The sequence below is a fragment of the Aspergillus pseudodeflectus genome, assembly GCF_044049435.1.
Source record: "Aspergillus pseudodeflectus strain CBS 756.74 chromosome Unknown BJX68scaffold_46, whole genome shotgun sequence".
In the NCBI taxonomy this organism is placed as follows: Eukaryota; Fungi; Ascomycota; class Eurotiomycetes; order Eurotiales; family Aspergillaceae; genus Aspergillus; species Aspergillus pseudodeflectus.
Genome location: NW_027263822.1, coordinates 102,042 through 119,308, shown reverse-complemented (window position 1 = coordinate 119,308; position 17,267 = coordinate 102,042). Strand labels below are relative to the sequence as shown.

The window sequence follows — 17,267 nt, the reverse complement described above, 5'->3', positions numbered from 1 at the left end:
CCAAATAGAGAATGTATATCGGACCCAACCCTTGGCTCGTCTGTACTGCTTCTTCAGCTCCTCAAAGAACATGTCATCAGTGGGGCATTTGGAGACGTCAATATGAACAATCCGACAGTTTAGAGGCTTTAATAAAACAAATTGTCCGTTTGGCGGCGAAGGACGTTGTTTGAGACCGATCGGCTGCGGAGATGGATATTGGCGGCGATGCAGCAAGTTTCGCGGCCTAGTACTCGAAGTGTGCCCAGCAAGGTTAGGAGTTTGGGAGTATGTTGGGTTCAGCCATCCCTGCTGGGTTGGAGGACCGCGCGAATTATGCGACTGGCCTCTTGTACAGACGATATACTGCCACAATGCTCGGAATATCAAGCAGGACCGCGATACGGGGGTCGATTCACACGGGGTTCGGACACCATTTGGATTACCAGGGGTCCCATCGTTTTGGCGATCAGAGGCTTTCAGCAGTTCCGAGTGGAATGAACACAGCGCCGTGATCTGTTGCGCGAGAGAGCTTGGAATCTTTTTGCGATGCTGGGTCCCCGCATCCTGTGTAACCGTTAGTAAAGGCCATGCCCAAGTCATATGTCGTTTAGAGCAGTGAGGAAACTTCAAGCCAAAGTTCTCAAGGGATGAATATAAAGCAATACTTACACATCTCCACTTGAGCCAGACTTCCCCATTTCGTAACGGATGCAAACGAGGGTCCAGCGGATACCAAATCCACGAACTTCCGGTGTGATCTTCCACAAAGCTCTTGAACCTGTTAGTCCAAGAGAAATTATTTTCTTGCGAGAAATCAATCCTTTGGTTGGGACGGATATTCAGTTCATCCAGATACTCCGCAGCCCCTCGGTATTGAGGGGGTATGGCAGGAAAGCAACTTGAGCTGTCAGAATCAGGGGCCGACTGTTCAATTTGAGGTTGGAATAGCACAGGCTGAGAAATGAATCTTAGACACGGCGGCGGGTCAATGTGCCTTCGTCCAGTGGTTGCTGCCATGCAGATGGTTTCAACGGCTCGATGGCACCAACTCTCCGCTGCACTCCGACAGGTCGATGATCGAATCGGTACTCCCTTTTCGATATACGCTCTTATCAAGCCATCGTTGCCACTCCGGGCGGCGGCATCGAATGAGCTACCGAGAACAGGATTGTCCGGGCCGACCTTGTCAAGAGATTTCAGAAGATATCGCACGGTATCTGTCTCCTGCCTGCGAGACAGACGTGGAAGAAGGTCGAGACAGATCTCAGCGGCGTCATAATCAAGCCTTGTCGTCTGAAGGATGACTCGAAGGGTATTCAATCTTTGATGCTCATGTGTGACTATAACAGGGGCTCTGCCATGTCCTTCAGCCGACAACGGAAGAGACCTCTGGCCAGCGAAGATATGCTTTGCTGCAGTTCGCAAGATATCCCCCATGACCAAGCCATCCTTGTACTTTCCATTGTCAAGGATGAGCCGAAGACCGCTAGCGTTTGCTGAAGTACACACCGCATAGAACGCCGTGGTGAGCTGCCTTCGGGTCAGGTTCGGCTGGTCCAAGAGAAGGCGAAAGACTTCAATGCTCCCAGATATCGCCGCCCAGTGTAAAGGTTGTTTACCGAAGCTGTCCTGCATTTCGGGGTTTGCTCCTTTTGCGAGAAGCAGCCTGACTACGGCAGCATGTCCTGATCCGGCAGCATATGACAGCGGAGTTCTGCCAAATCCTTCCTGATCCTCACCGTTGACGGTCGCACTGTACCGATCATGAACCAAGAGAAGCTCCATCATGTCCTCATGCCCAGATTTTGCGGCCGCATGCAACGCGTGCGAAGCCGAGACACTGGCTCCATTTTCTAGCAATATCATGGTGAGGTTGACATCGCCCAGGAAGGCAGCGAGCCCTAGTGGTGATGTTGGAAATTGCAAGTCGACGTACGGGGAGTCGGATTGAGAGGCGGAGGAACGATGCAGATTGGGATTGCAGCCATTGTTCAGCAGAAGACCAACGATATGAGCATACCCATTGATGATTGCTAATATCAAGAGGTCCCGCTCATCATCCTCGACGCCGGTATTGAGGAGGCGATTTGGACGCGTTGGCGTATTTCTCCAATAGTGTAGCAACAGCCTCTTGGCTAACGAGGGATGCCCGCGCTCCAAGGCGTAGGTCACTGCCTTGATGGTCCTAGAAGTCTCCAGCTGTGCATCCGAAAACTTCAGAAGCAGGTCCATTACCCTTTCATGGCCATTCCATGCGGCAGCCAGTAGCGGTGTCCACTCCTCGCCAGCTGGTGTGGATTCATGGACCAGGGCATGGTTTTCGTTCAAGACCTGAAGAATGCCGTCTTCACTTCCCAGGAGAGCAAGGACAATCAAACGCGTGGGATATGTGGGAAATCTCTGGCGTTGCCACTCTTCTGTACACTGACTGAACCAGTAAACAGGGAACCAGGCGCTAAACCAGGCAGACTTTGGGTCACTGAGCGCCTCAGTTAGCATTGCGAGATGTGGATCCGAATACCTGGCAGTGCTGGCATGGTCAAACCAATGCAGGGCAGCATATGATAAGAATGGGAATCGGCGTGTAAGGCTAGTGGCAGCCGATGGATCTCCATAGCGATCAAGCAGTACACTGTCCGAGCTGGCCGAGACTATGCATGCCATACAATCGTGAGCGAGGCCATACTCAGAATAATTCAACGCCGGGCGAAAATTCGTGACTGACCGCTGAAGGTTTTTGGGATAGGCAGGAGATGAAAGTAAAAAGTCTCTGACGGAGCGGTGAGCGAAGAAGACCTTGGAGTCCACAATTTGGATGAACGTGCCACAAAGCTCGCCCAAGGGCTCCCACACAGGGAGGCCATGATCGTGATCGATAACAAATGAGGGTACAGATCCAATTTCTTCTCGAACGCTGTATTCCAAAGAAAAGATACCAGCCAGCTCGTCCACTGTTAGCGGACGTTGAGCCCGAAGAATCCATTTCAGAGTCTTGAGGATGTTGTGGGCGAACGCAGGAAATTTGCTGAGCGTGGCTTCCAGAAGAAGGCTGTAGAGCGCATTCAAAGACTCCGGGACGTGGAGTTTCGTGTGTTGGGGATCGCGCACACCATACTTCAGAACAACAAGTCCGAGTGTGGCCCACAGAAAGCCTCTGTGCGCTCGGGCAAGAAACCAAGGCTTGACATTTTGAAGCGCCTGACTCGAAAAGTCATTTCCCTGTTGTGCAAGGCTGTCAATGCCTGAAGCAAGGAAAAGCTTTACCCCCTCCGATATTCCCACTCTTGCGTCACCCGCGGAAAGATCTATCCTCGGGTCAAGTGGATCCGCCAGGGAAGAGTCTCGCGAGGTTATGAATAGCCTCAGCCTCGGGGCGCAGTTAATGCTGCTCGGTATAGTGGAGTGTCGGCAGAAGGAGCAAGCTTCCCAGGAGCGGGGACGGTTGGGTTTTCCTCCCAAGGTCGCGATAAGCGTCTTTTGTGTGGCTGCATCAAGCTCATCCAGGGCATCAATAACCACATACACATTGACATTCTCGGCGATATGCCAGAGTGTATTTCCAAGGACCGATGCCTCCGCTGAATCTCGGCTACATTCCGCTTGAAAGTCACGTGGAATATGACTTATGAGGGTTGGCTGCTCGGTAAGAAGCTGATGGAGCAGCCCACGAAGAATGCTTTCAGCGGAAGTCGATCGAGAGGTATATTCGCAAAGATATGTAAGAACCCTAGTAACTGGGTTCCTGGGGGCGACTGATGAAACCGGCGGGCTTTGTTCAACGGAGACAAACATGTCCCCCTCAAAGCCCTCGAGCGAACCGGAAACATATCGAGCTAGTGTAGATTTTCCAGTACCTGCCTCCCCGGTAAGCCATAAAATGCCGCTCGGGGTTGCTAGATGCCATTCACGAAAGGATGAATGGGCTAAAATCCAGCGGCATGTGCTCGGGGCATCCTGTGAGGACCAAGCTTCTCGCTCCAGGTAGTTGCTATGGCTGAACAGTTTATGAACTAACCGAAACTCGCAGTAGTCCAGAGTTCTGTGCTCACAATCTTTGAAGTCTTGGTTAGAAAAGCAGCAATAGGGGTTGTTGGTAACAGGCTTACCAGACGTGAGTATTCCATCCAGCATGTACAGAAGCGCATCCTGTACTATCAAATAGTTGGGGTTGTCTGGAGCACTGAAGCGGCATAGGTCGTGATGTGGTGCGTTTAGCACAGTAGTACTATCACAGAGGGGTGGTAGTTTCGTATCAGAAGCTAGCCTATATGACACCTGTGGAGTATGTTACCCATGTGGTCTTCAGTGCGAAAGGGGCCAACATACCGGATTGACACCTTCGACGAAATCCATGATTTTGATCGACTTTGACCTTTTCCAGTGCAAAATCGGGACAGATAATGTTTCATTCCATTGCCATGGTTCGTAAATACTGCTCGAAATGTGCTTCCGAGAAGGCCTGTCCGGATATGTATTCTCCGCCGGCCATTGAAAGTACAACTCCTTGGTCACACGGGAAATCAAGGATTCCAGGGAGGAAGACCGCTCACGCTCCAGATGCGGAGTCCCGAAAAACAGGACACCCCGAGTTGCCTTTTGAACCAGTCGATATAGGCGAGCGATGGAGGCTATAACAATCGCTGTTTTGACTATCAAACCCCCAAGTCCATGAGCAATGAATATAATGGGACGGTGCGGGTCAGCTCGTCGAGACGCGCGTAGGGCGACCAAAAACTCCCGCGCGGCTTCATGTAATCTCGATGTAGGGGCCCGAGGGGCAAAGGTATGGAGGATATCGTAATCGTAGATGAGAATGCGGCAATGGGGAAAGACTTTTGGGATATAGTCTCGCAGCCAGTTTTGATCGCCATCATCGTGATGTGCTGTGAAAGGATCGGTAGCGCGGGCGAGAGGGGAGAAGGAGTTCGGACCGGGGCCAGGAATAGCAATCAAGCTTCACAATGTCAGTACATGAACAATGGTGTCGTCGTGCTCAAGGATGGATGCTAACTCGACGGACTCCACCAAGGCCCCTCGTTCGTTCGGATGCACGCTCAAGTCCGGATGTAACTGGATGAAGGACTGTAGTTCATAAGCATAAATAGTCGAACGGATAGATTACAACAGAGCGAACCATCTGAAATGCGCTTCGCTGTGGGCACAGAGAGGCGTCTTATTCCGAAGAGCTGAAAGTGTTCCCAAAGCAGGACAGAGTCTTTGGAAAATCAAGCGCAGAAGAACAAAGAAGACAATGTGCAAAGATTATGGAATGAGAGAAACAAACAGTGTTGCGTACAGCGATCGATGGGCTCCCACTCCCTGCGGCTAAGTAATGGACCAGGAAGAGGCTTTCCTTGCACAGCCGCACTGAGCTACGTAATTGTGCAACCCAGCTTAGGGTCTGGGCAGGTTGGTATACATATACGAGGAACCTGCCCCCTGCAAAAGTCGACCTATCGCACACCATCTCAAAGAATCCCAAACCACCCCCCACCCCCAACCCAATGTCTTATCGCAGCATCGATGCAGTGGTTTTGCTCACTCCATTAGCCACAACCTCCTACACTCCCAATGCAAGTCTACCCAGTAACCTAGCAGTGGCGCTGTGACAGCCCCGTGATTGGGCTTCTTGGTCGGGTAAAACTCCCAGCACTCACACAATGGAGGACGGAAAAAGCACCGTTGCCTAGTTGCCAAGAGTAAGAATGCAGGATTGTCGCAGCGATCCCATCTCTTGAATGAACCCGGCAACGAACGATTGTGAGTAGCCAGTTCCCTCCTCATTTACGTGCCGTCATGACAAGAAGGGGAGGCCTAGAAGTAAGCAATATGAGCTGTATGCATATCAGCTGCTAACAAGCGGACGTCCTTATTTCTCTTCCATTTAGTTTCTTCCTTGGTTTTCCTTGCGCAAACTTAAGGAGTCCATTCCTTAGAGGCCTTGGTGATCACGTGATATCACCCAACCAGTGGTCGGAGCAATCGTCCTGCCATTAATCAAGCAGCAGCTCGCTTCTTTCTGGTAGCTATGCACACGGAGCCTAGCATAATGGGGTCTCTCGGAAAACTAGTGTATATGTTGACTTCGGCGTCCGCCATGGAGGTATACACAAATTGGGTTGTTATATAATAATCAACTGGGCTCACCGTAAGATATATAGTTTCTACAGAGACTGAAGAGCATATTTCTGGACAACCACCGATTGTCAGGCACCCTACCCTAAGCCCTGTTAGCCTAAGAGCTACGTACATGGATACAAACCCCACCTTTGGCCATTAGATTGACGGGAACCGATCCAGTGTGACTTTCGCATCGACCTGATGGAAGAATCTTTCATCATCAGGACCCAAATCCTCAACCTCCATATCCTCCAGCCTAAACCCCCAAGCACCCGCAACGCGCTCGTCAGGCTTGTACCCTGACTGAGACTCGAATGACAAAGTCGGCCTATTTGCTAAGAAGCTCCCTGCAGTCCCCCTTCCACTGTTGAATTTAAATTCGGTGTAGGGTGGCTCGACCATCGTTGTCTTCACAATCCTCAAGCGCGGCATGCGCTGTGCAGCATATCCCAGCGAAATAAAGAGACGATGGAAGTGCTCCATTCGCATTATGTTCCGGCAAAACTCTGTTTCTTCCATCACCAGGTCTGTATCGAAGATGGCGAAACCGGTTGTTGGGTCGGGGAGCCTTTCCTTGGTTTCGGGGTCGAGATCGTAGTCGTAGAGCCATTCACCTGTGAAAAGGTCAATCGTTAGTTAGAAGTGGCAGTCGCAAAGGCATCTGATGGCGTGAGCTGGAAGGAAGGATAGGAGGAGGGGGGCAGTCCTACCGGAAGGTAGGCACATCGGGAGTGCCTCCAAGGCAAGCGACTCCATATACGGCCAGTGAAGTAATAATGCTCCTAGTGTAGGCGCACCACTTTCATCCAGGGGGAAAAGAAAGTCCATCTCCACGCCGGTGAGTGTCAATTTTAGGTCTTTAAGTGTCAGGGACAGGCTGCCTATGTTGCACGAAAAGTCGTCAAAATCATTCCTTGCCCGGAGATCCAACGCCGGGAGGATATTCAACCAGGGTCCTTCCGCGTTACCATCCAGCTCGAATGATCTGAGCGTGGATGGAAGCTTTGGAAGGGCGAGTGCCACAGCTGATATTACTATTAGCTTGTAGCCATTGTGTGTTTACAGAAGAGACAGCGCACCTTGTCGTCGTTCTCGAATGTAATCAAGGTGGTCTGGGCGGACCAACTCCTCCAGATGCAGGTAGATCCTTCGCAACGCAACGCAGTGTTGTGCGATTTGCATCGCAGCACCACTCCATACGTCCTGGTACGAATAGTTGCTCTCAAACAACAGCTCGTCGACGCAGGCAACCCTTGGCATGTCCGGGCAGTCATCTGGTAAGCGTGCGTGATATGGAACGGGCAGCCACTGTTTACCATCAAGGATGGTCTGCCATTGGCAGGCATATTGTATTGCTTCAGTTTCTGGTTCGAGCGTCTTCTCCCGGCCATGAACAGCCATAGCCAAGGTAATCTTAAGATGCGCATCCCAGGACTCTAGGATTTCAAACAACGAGCGTATCCCCTGACTAAATGCCTCGTTATTGGCTTGTCGGACGGGATTCCGCTCGGTGTACAGCTTGCTCTCAAGCTTCATGGCGCTATAATCCTCAATGTCATGTGGCGTGACAATCGTATAATCCAACCGACGAAGAAAAGACCGCCGGTACTGTGTTGGATCAGACATGAGGGACTGGAACTGCGACAAGGATACAGCCCCTTTTCCGAGCTCGGCTCCGGCGGTTGAAACTTTGAGGCTGCGGTAGATCAATCGCTCAAACACTGGCTGCCACTGGCGGCAGACTCTCGCGTATTTAGGAAACGATGAGGCGTCGTCCTCGAGATAAAGAGCGACATGCGTCCATAGCTCGAAGGGGAGCTTGTGCGCCATGGTGCAGTGTAGTTGAAAGTTGGTGAGGCTCTGGAATCCGCGGGAACTAGACACGGACGCGACGATGAGTAATGCAGCGACCCACTTTCGTACCGTCTTCAGAAGCATCTATATCGCTACAGAGTAGCCCCATTCATATCTTGCCTCTGTCTTTCCAAGTCTTATTTACAAAATCTGCGGATGAACTCGCGTTCCGGCACGAGCGCCCGTGTCGGAAGTGCATCGCCCTTGGCCTCTGTGCAAGGTACCAATGCTATTATACAGTGATCTACACGCCCTACTCCCGTGAGTATATTATTATTGACTAAGTCCAAAGCTCCAAAAGAGCTTTCGCACACGAGGCAGCAGTAGCCGCCGCATAAGTTTGCCACCTCTTGTTCTTGTAGGAGTCGGCATAATCAGCAACTCCCTTGACAACAAGACAACTAGAAAACGTATCCCATACACCACAACTCTCCATTTCAAATGCAATCACCCCTTTCTCTCTAAACATCCTGTCCCGGACGTCCGCAGATCGCATCACCTGGTCTCCAGAGGCTACCAGTCCAATATGAATAGCCGGCTCATGAGCTTCCTCTGTCAGCCAGCCAGCCCCGCGCTCCATGGGATACCCAGACTCGGTCCCCAACTTGCCCACCACAACCTCAAGATGCTCACGCAGCCTATCGCTAATCCGCTTCCTCCCCCACCGCCCAACGAGCTGCGCCAACAGCGCCCGGATCTCCATACTTGGTCGCCCGAGATTATCCAAATGCGTGTCCTTTGGCACAAGGACACCCTTTCCGTGTCTTCGCACAAAATCATGCTGCACGACTCCCCTGCTGATGATAACGTCGCCCAGTCGAATCTCACGCCCTTCGGGCGTATTCGGCGCGCCTCCATATATGCCAACAACAAGGGCCAGCTTGATGTTGGGGAAGCTGGACTTGCAGAAAGCCGCTATCGCCGTACCGTGGCCCTTGCCCATTCCTGGAATGTATGCTAGGACAATGTTGTGTGGACGATGTTGTGTGCGCCCATTGTACCAAACGAATACGCGTTTGGATCTCCTGGGGCCTTTCGTGTCCATTCGTGGGGAGTGTGTCCGTCGGTGGTGTAGTGGTGGTCGAAGAGGACCTCGATGACATCTGCTTCGAAAGGCAGCGTGCAGATTATGGCGATGTAGAAATCATTCTTGTTCTTCGGTGGAGGTGGGACCTCTACCACGTCCGGGTCGCTTTGTTTTCCAGGGTTCAATAGCAGCGGTATAGATGCACGGAGCAAGGATCGGCTGTAGAGGCGAGCCATTTCGCGCGAAATTTTGCTTGTAGTATGAGGTCCTGCTCCCTTTATGCCTCCGCCTACGGCCTCGTTGAGGAGAAGTGATTGAGCTTGCGACTCAGCTAGATCTTGGAGCACGAGTCTGCCTTGGAGCAGGCGACCTCGAGTTTCAGCCCCACTCCGCCTCAATGCATGGCACTGCATACACCCCCTCACTCTCAAAAAGAGGAACCAATTGCTGCTTGCGCATAGCCGCCGGGCGTTCATTACTGGTCACACACATGACCTGGTACCTGTACCCAGGGAGTCAGGGACAGGGCATTTTTCGAGGTGGAAACAATCGAGATGGAATATATGTGCAGTTGCCTCGCTAATTACACGCTAATTCTCGCTACTCGCGTATAGTCTTGCCGAGCATAGGATTATCATGACACTTCGACCTCTCTGATTGAAACAGGTCGAGTCCCCTGCCCCGGGTGCATGATGCGATCCTTATGGCCGCTCAAGCAGAAATGTGGATATTGGTACCACCGAAAAGATACCGCCTCTAGACCTACAATTCCAAGTATTGCCAAGGCATCAGACTCCACGGTTACCACAGGATGGCAGAGGCCAGCATGAGCGTTAGTTGTCACAAGTTATCTACAGGCAAGTAGTTCCATCTGTCCCGGGCACTAGACACCACTTTCTCAACACGCACTACTGGATAAACAGATCAAGCACAATAGAAATTCACATAGCAATCGGGCTGTCCATCATCACCAATCTCACACGAATCGATTATCGGCTGGAAATCCTCGGCGGGACATTTTGCCATGCAGATCCTTGCGCTCCCGCAGCGGCTGTCATCTGGAGAGAGTGCGTTAGCAAGACAACGACAGACAGACTGACTGAGAGTGTCAGTGGCAGGCAGCCGGGTCGGTACATACATTGTGCTGCGGCAGTAGTAGCCAGACCAAGGGCGAAGAGTATCGATGTGAGATGCGTCGTGTTGGTTAGTGCAGGGGAAGCGATGGCTTAGCGTTTGGGAAGAGAACACTGGGGTATACAAAAGTGCAAGAGAAGTGCGTCCTTACTCGCAGAATCTAGGGGTATGCTGATATGTAAATATTATATAAGCTAACTAAACAGCTCTTTATTAGGCTGCTAACAGAGGGCATGTTAAAGTTGTAGAAGAACTTAACCATGGAGCTAACCTGTTGGACATTAGCTAAAAGGGGTCTCCCCCATTACATTTAGGTGCGGTGAACTGGTTCCCGGCCATGGTATTACCTCTTTTGGAACGAGGAGCGTCACCGAGAGTCTGCTTGATGGCGGCGCTGATATATCTGTGATGGATCATACAGGCCGTACGGCATGAGACATTGTTTCAGGAGCGGGAGGCTAATCACATTCAACGAGTGCTTGATGATGAAGAAGTAGATATAACAGATATTAATCACATCATACATTCTCTCTGAGTTACATCACATATATTTTCAATAAAATACATATAGTATAAGCTGCCGAAAATACTGGAGAAGAATTACGAGGGGCCCTTGGCGACAAAATGGTTAGCAAGCGTCTTAACTTTCTCGTCGTCGATTTCTTCTATTGACTGCTTATGCCAGACATCTGGGAAAAGACCGTACGGAAAAGTCTAGCTGTAACATCCCTGCTGGCAGCTCGAAAATCACTTGGAGTTTGAAAGATCTTTGTCCGGATTTGTCATCATCCTTGTCACCTTGGCAGTCACCTGGGCGGCTCTGCCGCTGATCCACGTTAGGCAGCAAGATTTCTGTTGTGCCCAGATTCGTTCTTAATTGACCTCTCGGACCTGTCCACCTTGAGCATGTGGGTGCAGTCGATCGTTCTCTTCATGGCGATAGCTCGTCTATATGCATAACTGTTGGAAGGAAAAGACCTGAACTATATTAGGCCAGACGCCATAAGAGATACAGCTCTCTTTCTGGACTTGTACCTATCCCTATTACATAATTACTAATGTGGTTGCGACTGAGTCACTTGTATTAGTGCATAAGAACACCAACCCAAAATACCAACCCAATAAAAAAACGCGATTTATATTGTTCTTGATGCTTAATTCGTGAGTACTATAGACGGAAGCTGATTGGTTAATTTAGTGAGAGAGGGGTCTCTACTTTCACGCATGAGTTAGAGAGAGGGCCCCCAGTCTCCTAATGCTCCAACGCTCTAAACGGAGGAGTTGGACGCGTAGTCTCACGTGGAACGGTGCAGCCAAGATGGATTGACTGTATTGAATTTGAGTGGCTAGGTTGGATATCTTGTGACTGGCTATCTAGGTACATGATTGGATAAGGGTGCATGGCCCCCAATCTCTACTTCCGTCTAATGCAATGCTGATTGAGAGACCCAGCTTAGGTAGATATATAAAAGAGCTGACATCCTATGTACCCACTCTACTTGATGAGACTACAATACCGTACACCGAGCCAGATCTATCTACAAGAAGAACCCGAAAACTCGGATTATCAAAATGGTACGTACAAGCAACACCCCTACCAGCTACTGCGAAAAACCTCCCCACTCATCACACATTCCACTCACAGTCCTGCCCAATCGACACTCCCGCACAAACCATCATGTCCTCGCTCCGCCGCTCCCCCTCTGGCCGCGGCTACACCCACCTCGCCTGCGACGGCGTGCTGCGCGCTATTAGCGGAGACAACAAGGTCGTCGACTACCGGCGGCTCAGTCCAGAGGACATCCAGACCGTGATGCAGGTGTTTCCGCAGAAGTATCGTGACCAGGTCAAGGATAAATTTGTGGGTGTTGATGGGCGGGATGTCACGAATGAGGAGCAGCTGTGGAATCCGTCGGAGGAGCTTGTGCCCCGGAGGAAGGAGAGGAGCGGGGTGGAGGCGCCGAGTTCGACGCCTGCGGGGTGATCTCTTCTCTCTCTCCCTCTCTCTTTAACCCCTGTTTGTACGTGACCGTAAGGGAAGGGGGTAAAGCTCTTGGATAAAAGATAGATATATGAGTGAGAATTGAGTACCCTATACTTTGTCTTTGGGTAGCAGCAAAATCCATAAACCTGCAAGTATTATGGGCGTCACAGTGAATGTATGGTAAAATCTAGGCCAAGTGGTTCTGTAAGAAGGAGATGGAGATTCCAATCTCCGCGGGCGGAACCCAGAAGAGGGTGTAGATGAAGGTGAAGAAGACGTGGACCCCAAGAGGGTGATGTGTCCGGTTTAAAGTTTTCTAAGGCGTACGGTAAGCGGGCTGCTATGTATGCTGTTGTCTAGATCTAGAGATAGGGCGCAGACGGAGTGGGTGTTTGGAGAGCGGAACCGTTTGCGAGAGTGAATTAGGGCTACGTGGTGGTGGCGGGTTTTGGACTCTCCACCTGACCAATGCATCGTCTCCAGTGTCATAGCCATTCTGTTAGAAGGTCATGTTGCGGCTCCGATTAGGGTAGATGGAACTCAGCCATCGTCAGGTACCGCAAGGATCCATGCCTTGAAAGGCGTGAAATGAGACATGATTTGGCGGCTCTTCAAGAAAAAGGCATTACCTGGGCTTGTCCATGCCCTGGTCACCGCATCTTCTATTGCCTTAGTGCGCGCTCCAGGTTTCGATCGAGATTCGTTACTTCTATCGTTCGCTAGCCCGGCAAACATAAGCGACTACGTTGACTTGACTGCCAAACTCTTCCCGCATATCGGCTGGCCTCGCCCGCGGCCCACCATGCACCGTGTGTCAGCATTCACGAGTGGGAATTTTTTATCCGCCCAAAAAAGCCATAAACACGCATGGTTCTGGACTCTGCAATACTGGACGCTGAGCTCTAAATGCTCGAGCAAGTCTGGATTTGAGTGAGACCGTACCGACTCCGCATCTTTGCAAAGGACTGCCGTGGAGAGTATAGACACACACTGATTTTTCCTGTTTGACATTTCCGCCTCTGTCGCAGCGAGCGAACTTTTCTTATGGGATTGGGGAGGCTTCGTTATGTTTCTTTATTGGTGCCATGCTTCTCTGCGTGGATACGTCTTCGCATATGCGCATACGCTCCCCAGCACATTATTCATACCCGTAGGACTGCCACAACACCTTCTAATGTAGATGTAAACTGGGTAGTTGTCCTTACCGAATATACTCAGTGCCGTAACTAAACCGTCGGCTCGGCTGCCGTGTGCCCGAGCCCAAGTAGAAGACATTCTGGACCACTCGCTAGCAAGCACTGCGCATTGTCATTGCAGAAGAGAACCAAAAAAGGATGCGCATAGAGCTGCATTCCAGTAGCCAATATTATCAAATCCTTAGCGAAGGCACAGGGCGTCTAGAATATCGATACGAGTATCTAGGCGCCACAGACGTCTGTGAGAGGGTGTTGCGGATGTTGCGGATGTTGCGGCGACGGCGCATGGATCGTGTATACCAGCTGCTGTGGTTCCAGCACGCATGGTTTGTAAGGCGTCATTACAAATGCGGGCTGACAAACTTTGGTATGACAAATGTAGGATACGGTCTGCAGATGTGGCATGCTTGCGGTGATCTGGAGGGTATATAAGGCGCCTTTCCCTCGGTCCTGGTGGTAGAATCATCAGCTCGGAGCCAACATCGCAAACCATCTACCTGCACTCGAACAACTTCAGATCTTCACTTCAATATCACACCCTCAAACCATCATGTCGAAGCTCGTCGTCGTCGTTGGCGCCACCGGCACCCAGGGAGGCTCAGTGGTTGACGCCCTCCTCTCCGACCCTTCCAGTTACCGCGTCCGCGGCATAACCCGCAACCCGCAAAGCGACAACGCCCTAGCCCTCGCAGCAAAGGGCGCTGAAATCGTAACCGCCGACTTAAACGACGAATCCAGTCTCGTCGCAGCCTTCGCGGGAGCGCACGTCATCTTCGCCGTGACGGATTTCTTCGAGCCCGCGATGAAGGCAGGCATTGAAGAGGGGAAGAAGGTCGAGTTCGCGCAGGCGACGAATATGATCAAGGCTGCGAAGAAGACCCCGACTCTCGAGCAGTATATCTGGAGCACACTACCGAATGCGAATGCGCTGTCTAGGGGGAAATACAGCGTGCCGTATTTCGATAACAAGTCGGCGGTCGATGACTATATTCGGCGGGATGAGGAGTTTTTGGCCAAGACGACTTTCCTCTATCTCACGTATTTCTCGACGAATGTGTTCTATCCGGTGTTTTTGCCGATTCATGTCGTACGTACCACCCCTTTCACTACTGCGATGATACGTGTGTTGAAAATGTACTAATCTGGGATATAGAAATCTGCTAATAAATACATCCAAACCCTCCCCGCGGCCCCTGACACCCCAATCTCCTCGCTCAGCAACGCGCGCCACAATGTCGGCGTGTTCGTCAGGGGGCTCATTAAGAACCACCCAAGTGGCGGAACGTATATCTTCGGCAGCGTCGAAGACACGACTCTGCAAGAGTACCTCGCGACATGGGGCAAGGCGACCGGGATCTCGGCCGCCGAAGGCTCGACTGAGGTTGTGCAGATCTCACTGGACAAGTACAAGGCACTCTGGCCTGGGTATGGAGATCTCATGGGTGAGATGATTGCGTTTTGGGGCGAGTTGCGAGAGAGGAGCTGGGAAACACCGCTTGGGACGAGGCCTGTTAAGGTGCAGGATTTCCTTGGCGAGGAGGAGAAGAAGGAGGTTGTAAGCACCTTTGATGCTTTTGCAGCTGCAAAAGAGGCTTTCAAGAGTGCGCTCTAGAAGACACCCGGGACGATAGATAGTGGCTGAGTTCCTAGTGGAGGAGTCGAGTGGAGGAATCGGAGATTGCCTGTTTAGTTATTTTGATCTTGCTGAGATATTTAGTTAGAAATGTATTGCGCTTGTTCTCTACCATTTGTTTCGTGCTTCCAAATTCCTACCACTTTCTGTTCGCAGAAGCTGTACTAGTCGTAGAGCTTTTTATCCCTGTATTGTCGGTTTTATCTATAGCGGATAGACCCGGCGCTACAAAGGTAGGCATACTTGACATGATACTTATCGCTCATACATGTTGGAGAGCTGAGCCATGCCCGCAGAGGTTCTAGCCATGATGGAGATGTCTGACCTCTATCTCCTAGAGATAGCGAAATGGGATGAAGGACACGACAAGTGCTCGAACCTGTAGCCAGCTCAAATAACCACCATGCCACCTCTCCACGGAGCCGCAATCTATTTTATTGTATCTGGTCATTTTGTTGCATCTAGTAGAGGTTTCATAATCAGTTTGGCTCCTGAACCTCAACTTGTAAACATGGGGGCTCTTATACTCTAACTTTATTCCTAGTCAAGGAAGAAGTTATAATCAACGCAATACACTAACAGTACATAAGGATCATTTCCCGTTTTTCCTTAATCAGCGTTACAAGTAATCAAGCAACCATTATCAACTTCCCTGTTTCAATGTCGAATACAGCCCCGAAAATATTCCCCCTGAGTCCTTCTCTTACAAGTGGCGACGACTTCAGCAAGTTCACATCCGCCTGGACCGACTCCTCAATACTACAAAGATCCCCTTCATCAGCGCACACGCATACACTGCCCGGACAAACTGGAAATGCGAATACACCTCGTACGAGAAGGGACGGAGATGGACAAACTTACCTCCCCTCGATCTTCCCAAATTCCAACCCCTCAACAACACCCTCATACTCTCGCGGGGCGCCCTCCTCCTTGAGCACCCGCTCCCTCAACCTCTCGCGAATCGCATCCTCGTCGAAGTTACGTGCCCCGCAATCCGTGTGCCCGATAACAAGCACCATCTCAAGTCCAACGAGCTCGTCGAGCGCAAGCAGATTTGCGATTGCAGGGCGCGCGCGAGCGCCAGAGTTGCGCGAGATGAGGAATTCTAGCTGCCCATTAGACAGGTTGATCCTACCAAGAGCAGGGCCTTCGGTCTTTTTTTTTCTCTAAGGTGAGCGACGCACCATGGGGATTCTCAATATCAAGAAACTTCTCCGGACGGATGCGCCCGTCTGTGCAGGTGATGATGAGCGTTTTGTAAGCGGGGATCCTGGAGGCCTTTAGTTCGGTGTTGGTTACGATGGGCGTGTGGGCTTTGGCGTAGGCTATGTTGCGCTCGATGAGGGCGGATAAGGCTGGGTTCGGAGCGGAGGTCATTGCGGGCCACAGCACTAGTAGGTAAAATCCGAGACTGGGTGTTTAGTGCAAGAGTAGAGATTGTGTAGGTTCGTATTAGGAAGACCAATATAGTAGGCTAGGGCAAGTGGGCTATATAAGCTCGGGCGCGTCTAGACCCAGGGTGAGCGTATTGTATCATCTGCAGGGAAGATTATCAAGCAAAATAGGGTTCTGCTGATGCATGCTTGGCAATTCCGCAGAAATCTGCAAGGGCTGGGTGGGACTAGGAGAAGCGCAAAATGGTACTTTGCGGAACGCGCGGGGATAAGCCGGTGTAAGTAATAATCCCGCATTTCCGCTCGGAGGCCGAAGGGATCAATCAGCTTCTTCAGTCGTGAGGGATGCCGAGGGAGCTCCCTGATAATGGGTGTCATGCGGATCGATATATGATGAGTAGCGGCCATGATTACTTAGGTCTGCTGGTTCGGTTCCTGTCCTCCTGGTGTATTTATAAGCAACTCGTTCTTCTCGCATCCACGGCAGAAGGGGAGGGGGCGCAAACCCGTCGGTTGATCAACAGATTTCCAGCCCTTATGCTATCCTTCCGCTACTTAAAATTCGGGGATGCCTATTGGTTAAATCAATTCATGCCATTTATCGGGATACCGAGTGGCAAAGGGAACCACAATGGTGGGCCATATGTGTGTTTTAACTGGCTAGCCCTAATTCATCCTAGGCCTCAAGCAATGTCGCTTTGATCGGTACTATGTTAGAAACCTATTTTATTGGGTACGCTATAGCCGTGGCAATAGACCAACAATGTCCATCTCTTCCGTACCTTATCTCTTGAATTTGCCGTACCGATGTTGATATCCTTAGGATTTAGGCTTTGCGAAGACAAGACCCATCTAAAAACAACTTAGTATTCTGCCTCATTCTCAACGATATCCGCCTGTAGGCCGAATCGATATCTCGAGCGGGAACGATCGCAGATTGTTC

General features: G+C 50.9%; 6 protein-coding genes across 6 annotated transcripts; 2 read left to right on the top strand and 4 right to left on the bottom strand.

The window, feature by feature from the left end:
- Positions 1-5,943: 5,943 nt before the first annotated feature.
- Positions 5,944-7,944, bottom strand: BJX68DRAFT_243959 (uncharacterized protein). The gene is made up of 4 exons (XM_071041228.1): positions 7,182-7,944; positions 6,813-7,127; positions 6,250-6,716; positions 5,944-6,202 (listed from the first exon to the last, which is right to left on the bottom strand). Exons 1-3 carry the CDS (start codon positions 7,930-7,932, stop codon positions 6,259-6,261), a joined length of 1,524 nt encoding a protein of 507 aa, XP_070895595.1. The 5' UTR covers positions 7,933-7,944; the 3' UTR covers positions 5,944-6,202; positions 6,250-6,258.
- A 172-nt stretch (positions 7,945-8,116) lies between these two features.
- BJX68DRAFT_278034 (nucleoside phosphorylase domain-containing protein) lies at positions 8,117-9,219 on the bottom strand (the record flags this gene model as incomplete). The annotated part of the gene is made up of 2 exons (XM_071048450.1): positions 8,117-8,913; positions 8,958-9,219. The coding sequence occupies 2 exons, from the start codon at positions 9,217-9,219 to the stop codon at positions 8,237-8,239; spliced, it is 939 nt and encodes a 312-aa protein (XP_070895594.1). The 3' UTR covers positions 8,117-8,236.
- Positions 9,220-9,719: 500 nt separating this feature from the next.
- Positions 9,720-10,257, bottom strand: BJX68DRAFT_243951 (uncharacterized protein). Its single transcript, XM_071041227.1, has 2 exons — positions 9,907-10,257; positions 9,720-9,840 (listed from the first exon to the last, which is right to left on the bottom strand). The coding sequence occupies exon 1, from the start codon at positions 10,121-10,123 to the stop codon at positions 9,908-9,910; it is 216 nt and encodes a 71-aa protein (XP_070895593.1). The 5' UTR covers positions 10,124-10,257; the 3' UTR covers positions 9,720-9,840; position 9,907.
- Positions 10,258-11,607: 1,350 nt separating this feature from the next.
- BJX68DRAFT_243949 (uncharacterized protein) lies at positions 11,608-12,437 on the top strand. Its single transcript, XM_071041226.1, has 2 exons — positions 11,608-11,692; positions 11,763-12,437. The coding sequence occupies exons 1-2, from the start codon at positions 11,690-11,692 to the stop codon at positions 12,099-12,101; spliced, it is 342 nt and encodes a 113-aa protein (XP_070895592.1). The 5' UTR covers positions 11,608-11,689; the 3' UTR covers positions 12,102-12,437.
- A 1,335-nt stretch (positions 12,438-13,772) lies between these two features.
- On the top strand, positions 13,773-15,041 carry BJX68DRAFT_243948 (NmrA/HSCARG family protein). The gene is made up of 2 exons (XM_071041225.1): positions 13,773-14,384; positions 14,451-15,041. The coding sequence occupies exons 1-2, from the start codon at positions 13,848-13,850 to the stop codon at positions 14,907-14,909; spliced, it is 996 nt and encodes a 331-aa protein (XP_070895591.1). The 5' UTR covers positions 13,773-13,847; the 3' UTR covers positions 14,910-15,041.
- A 335-nt stretch (positions 15,042-15,376) lies between these two features.
- BJX68DRAFT_243946 (carbonic anhydrase) lies at positions 15,377-16,376 on the bottom strand. Its single transcript, XM_071041224.1, has 3 exons — positions 16,115-16,376; positions 15,792-16,035; positions 15,377-15,689 (listed from the first exon to the last, which is right to left on the bottom strand). Exons 1-3 carry the CDS (start codon positions 16,305-16,307, stop codon positions 15,560-15,562), a joined length of 567 nt encoding a protein of 188 aa, XP_070895590.1. The 5' UTR covers positions 16,308-16,376; the 3' UTR covers positions 15,377-15,559.
- Between the last annotated feature and the right edge of the window lie 891 nt (positions 16,377-17,267).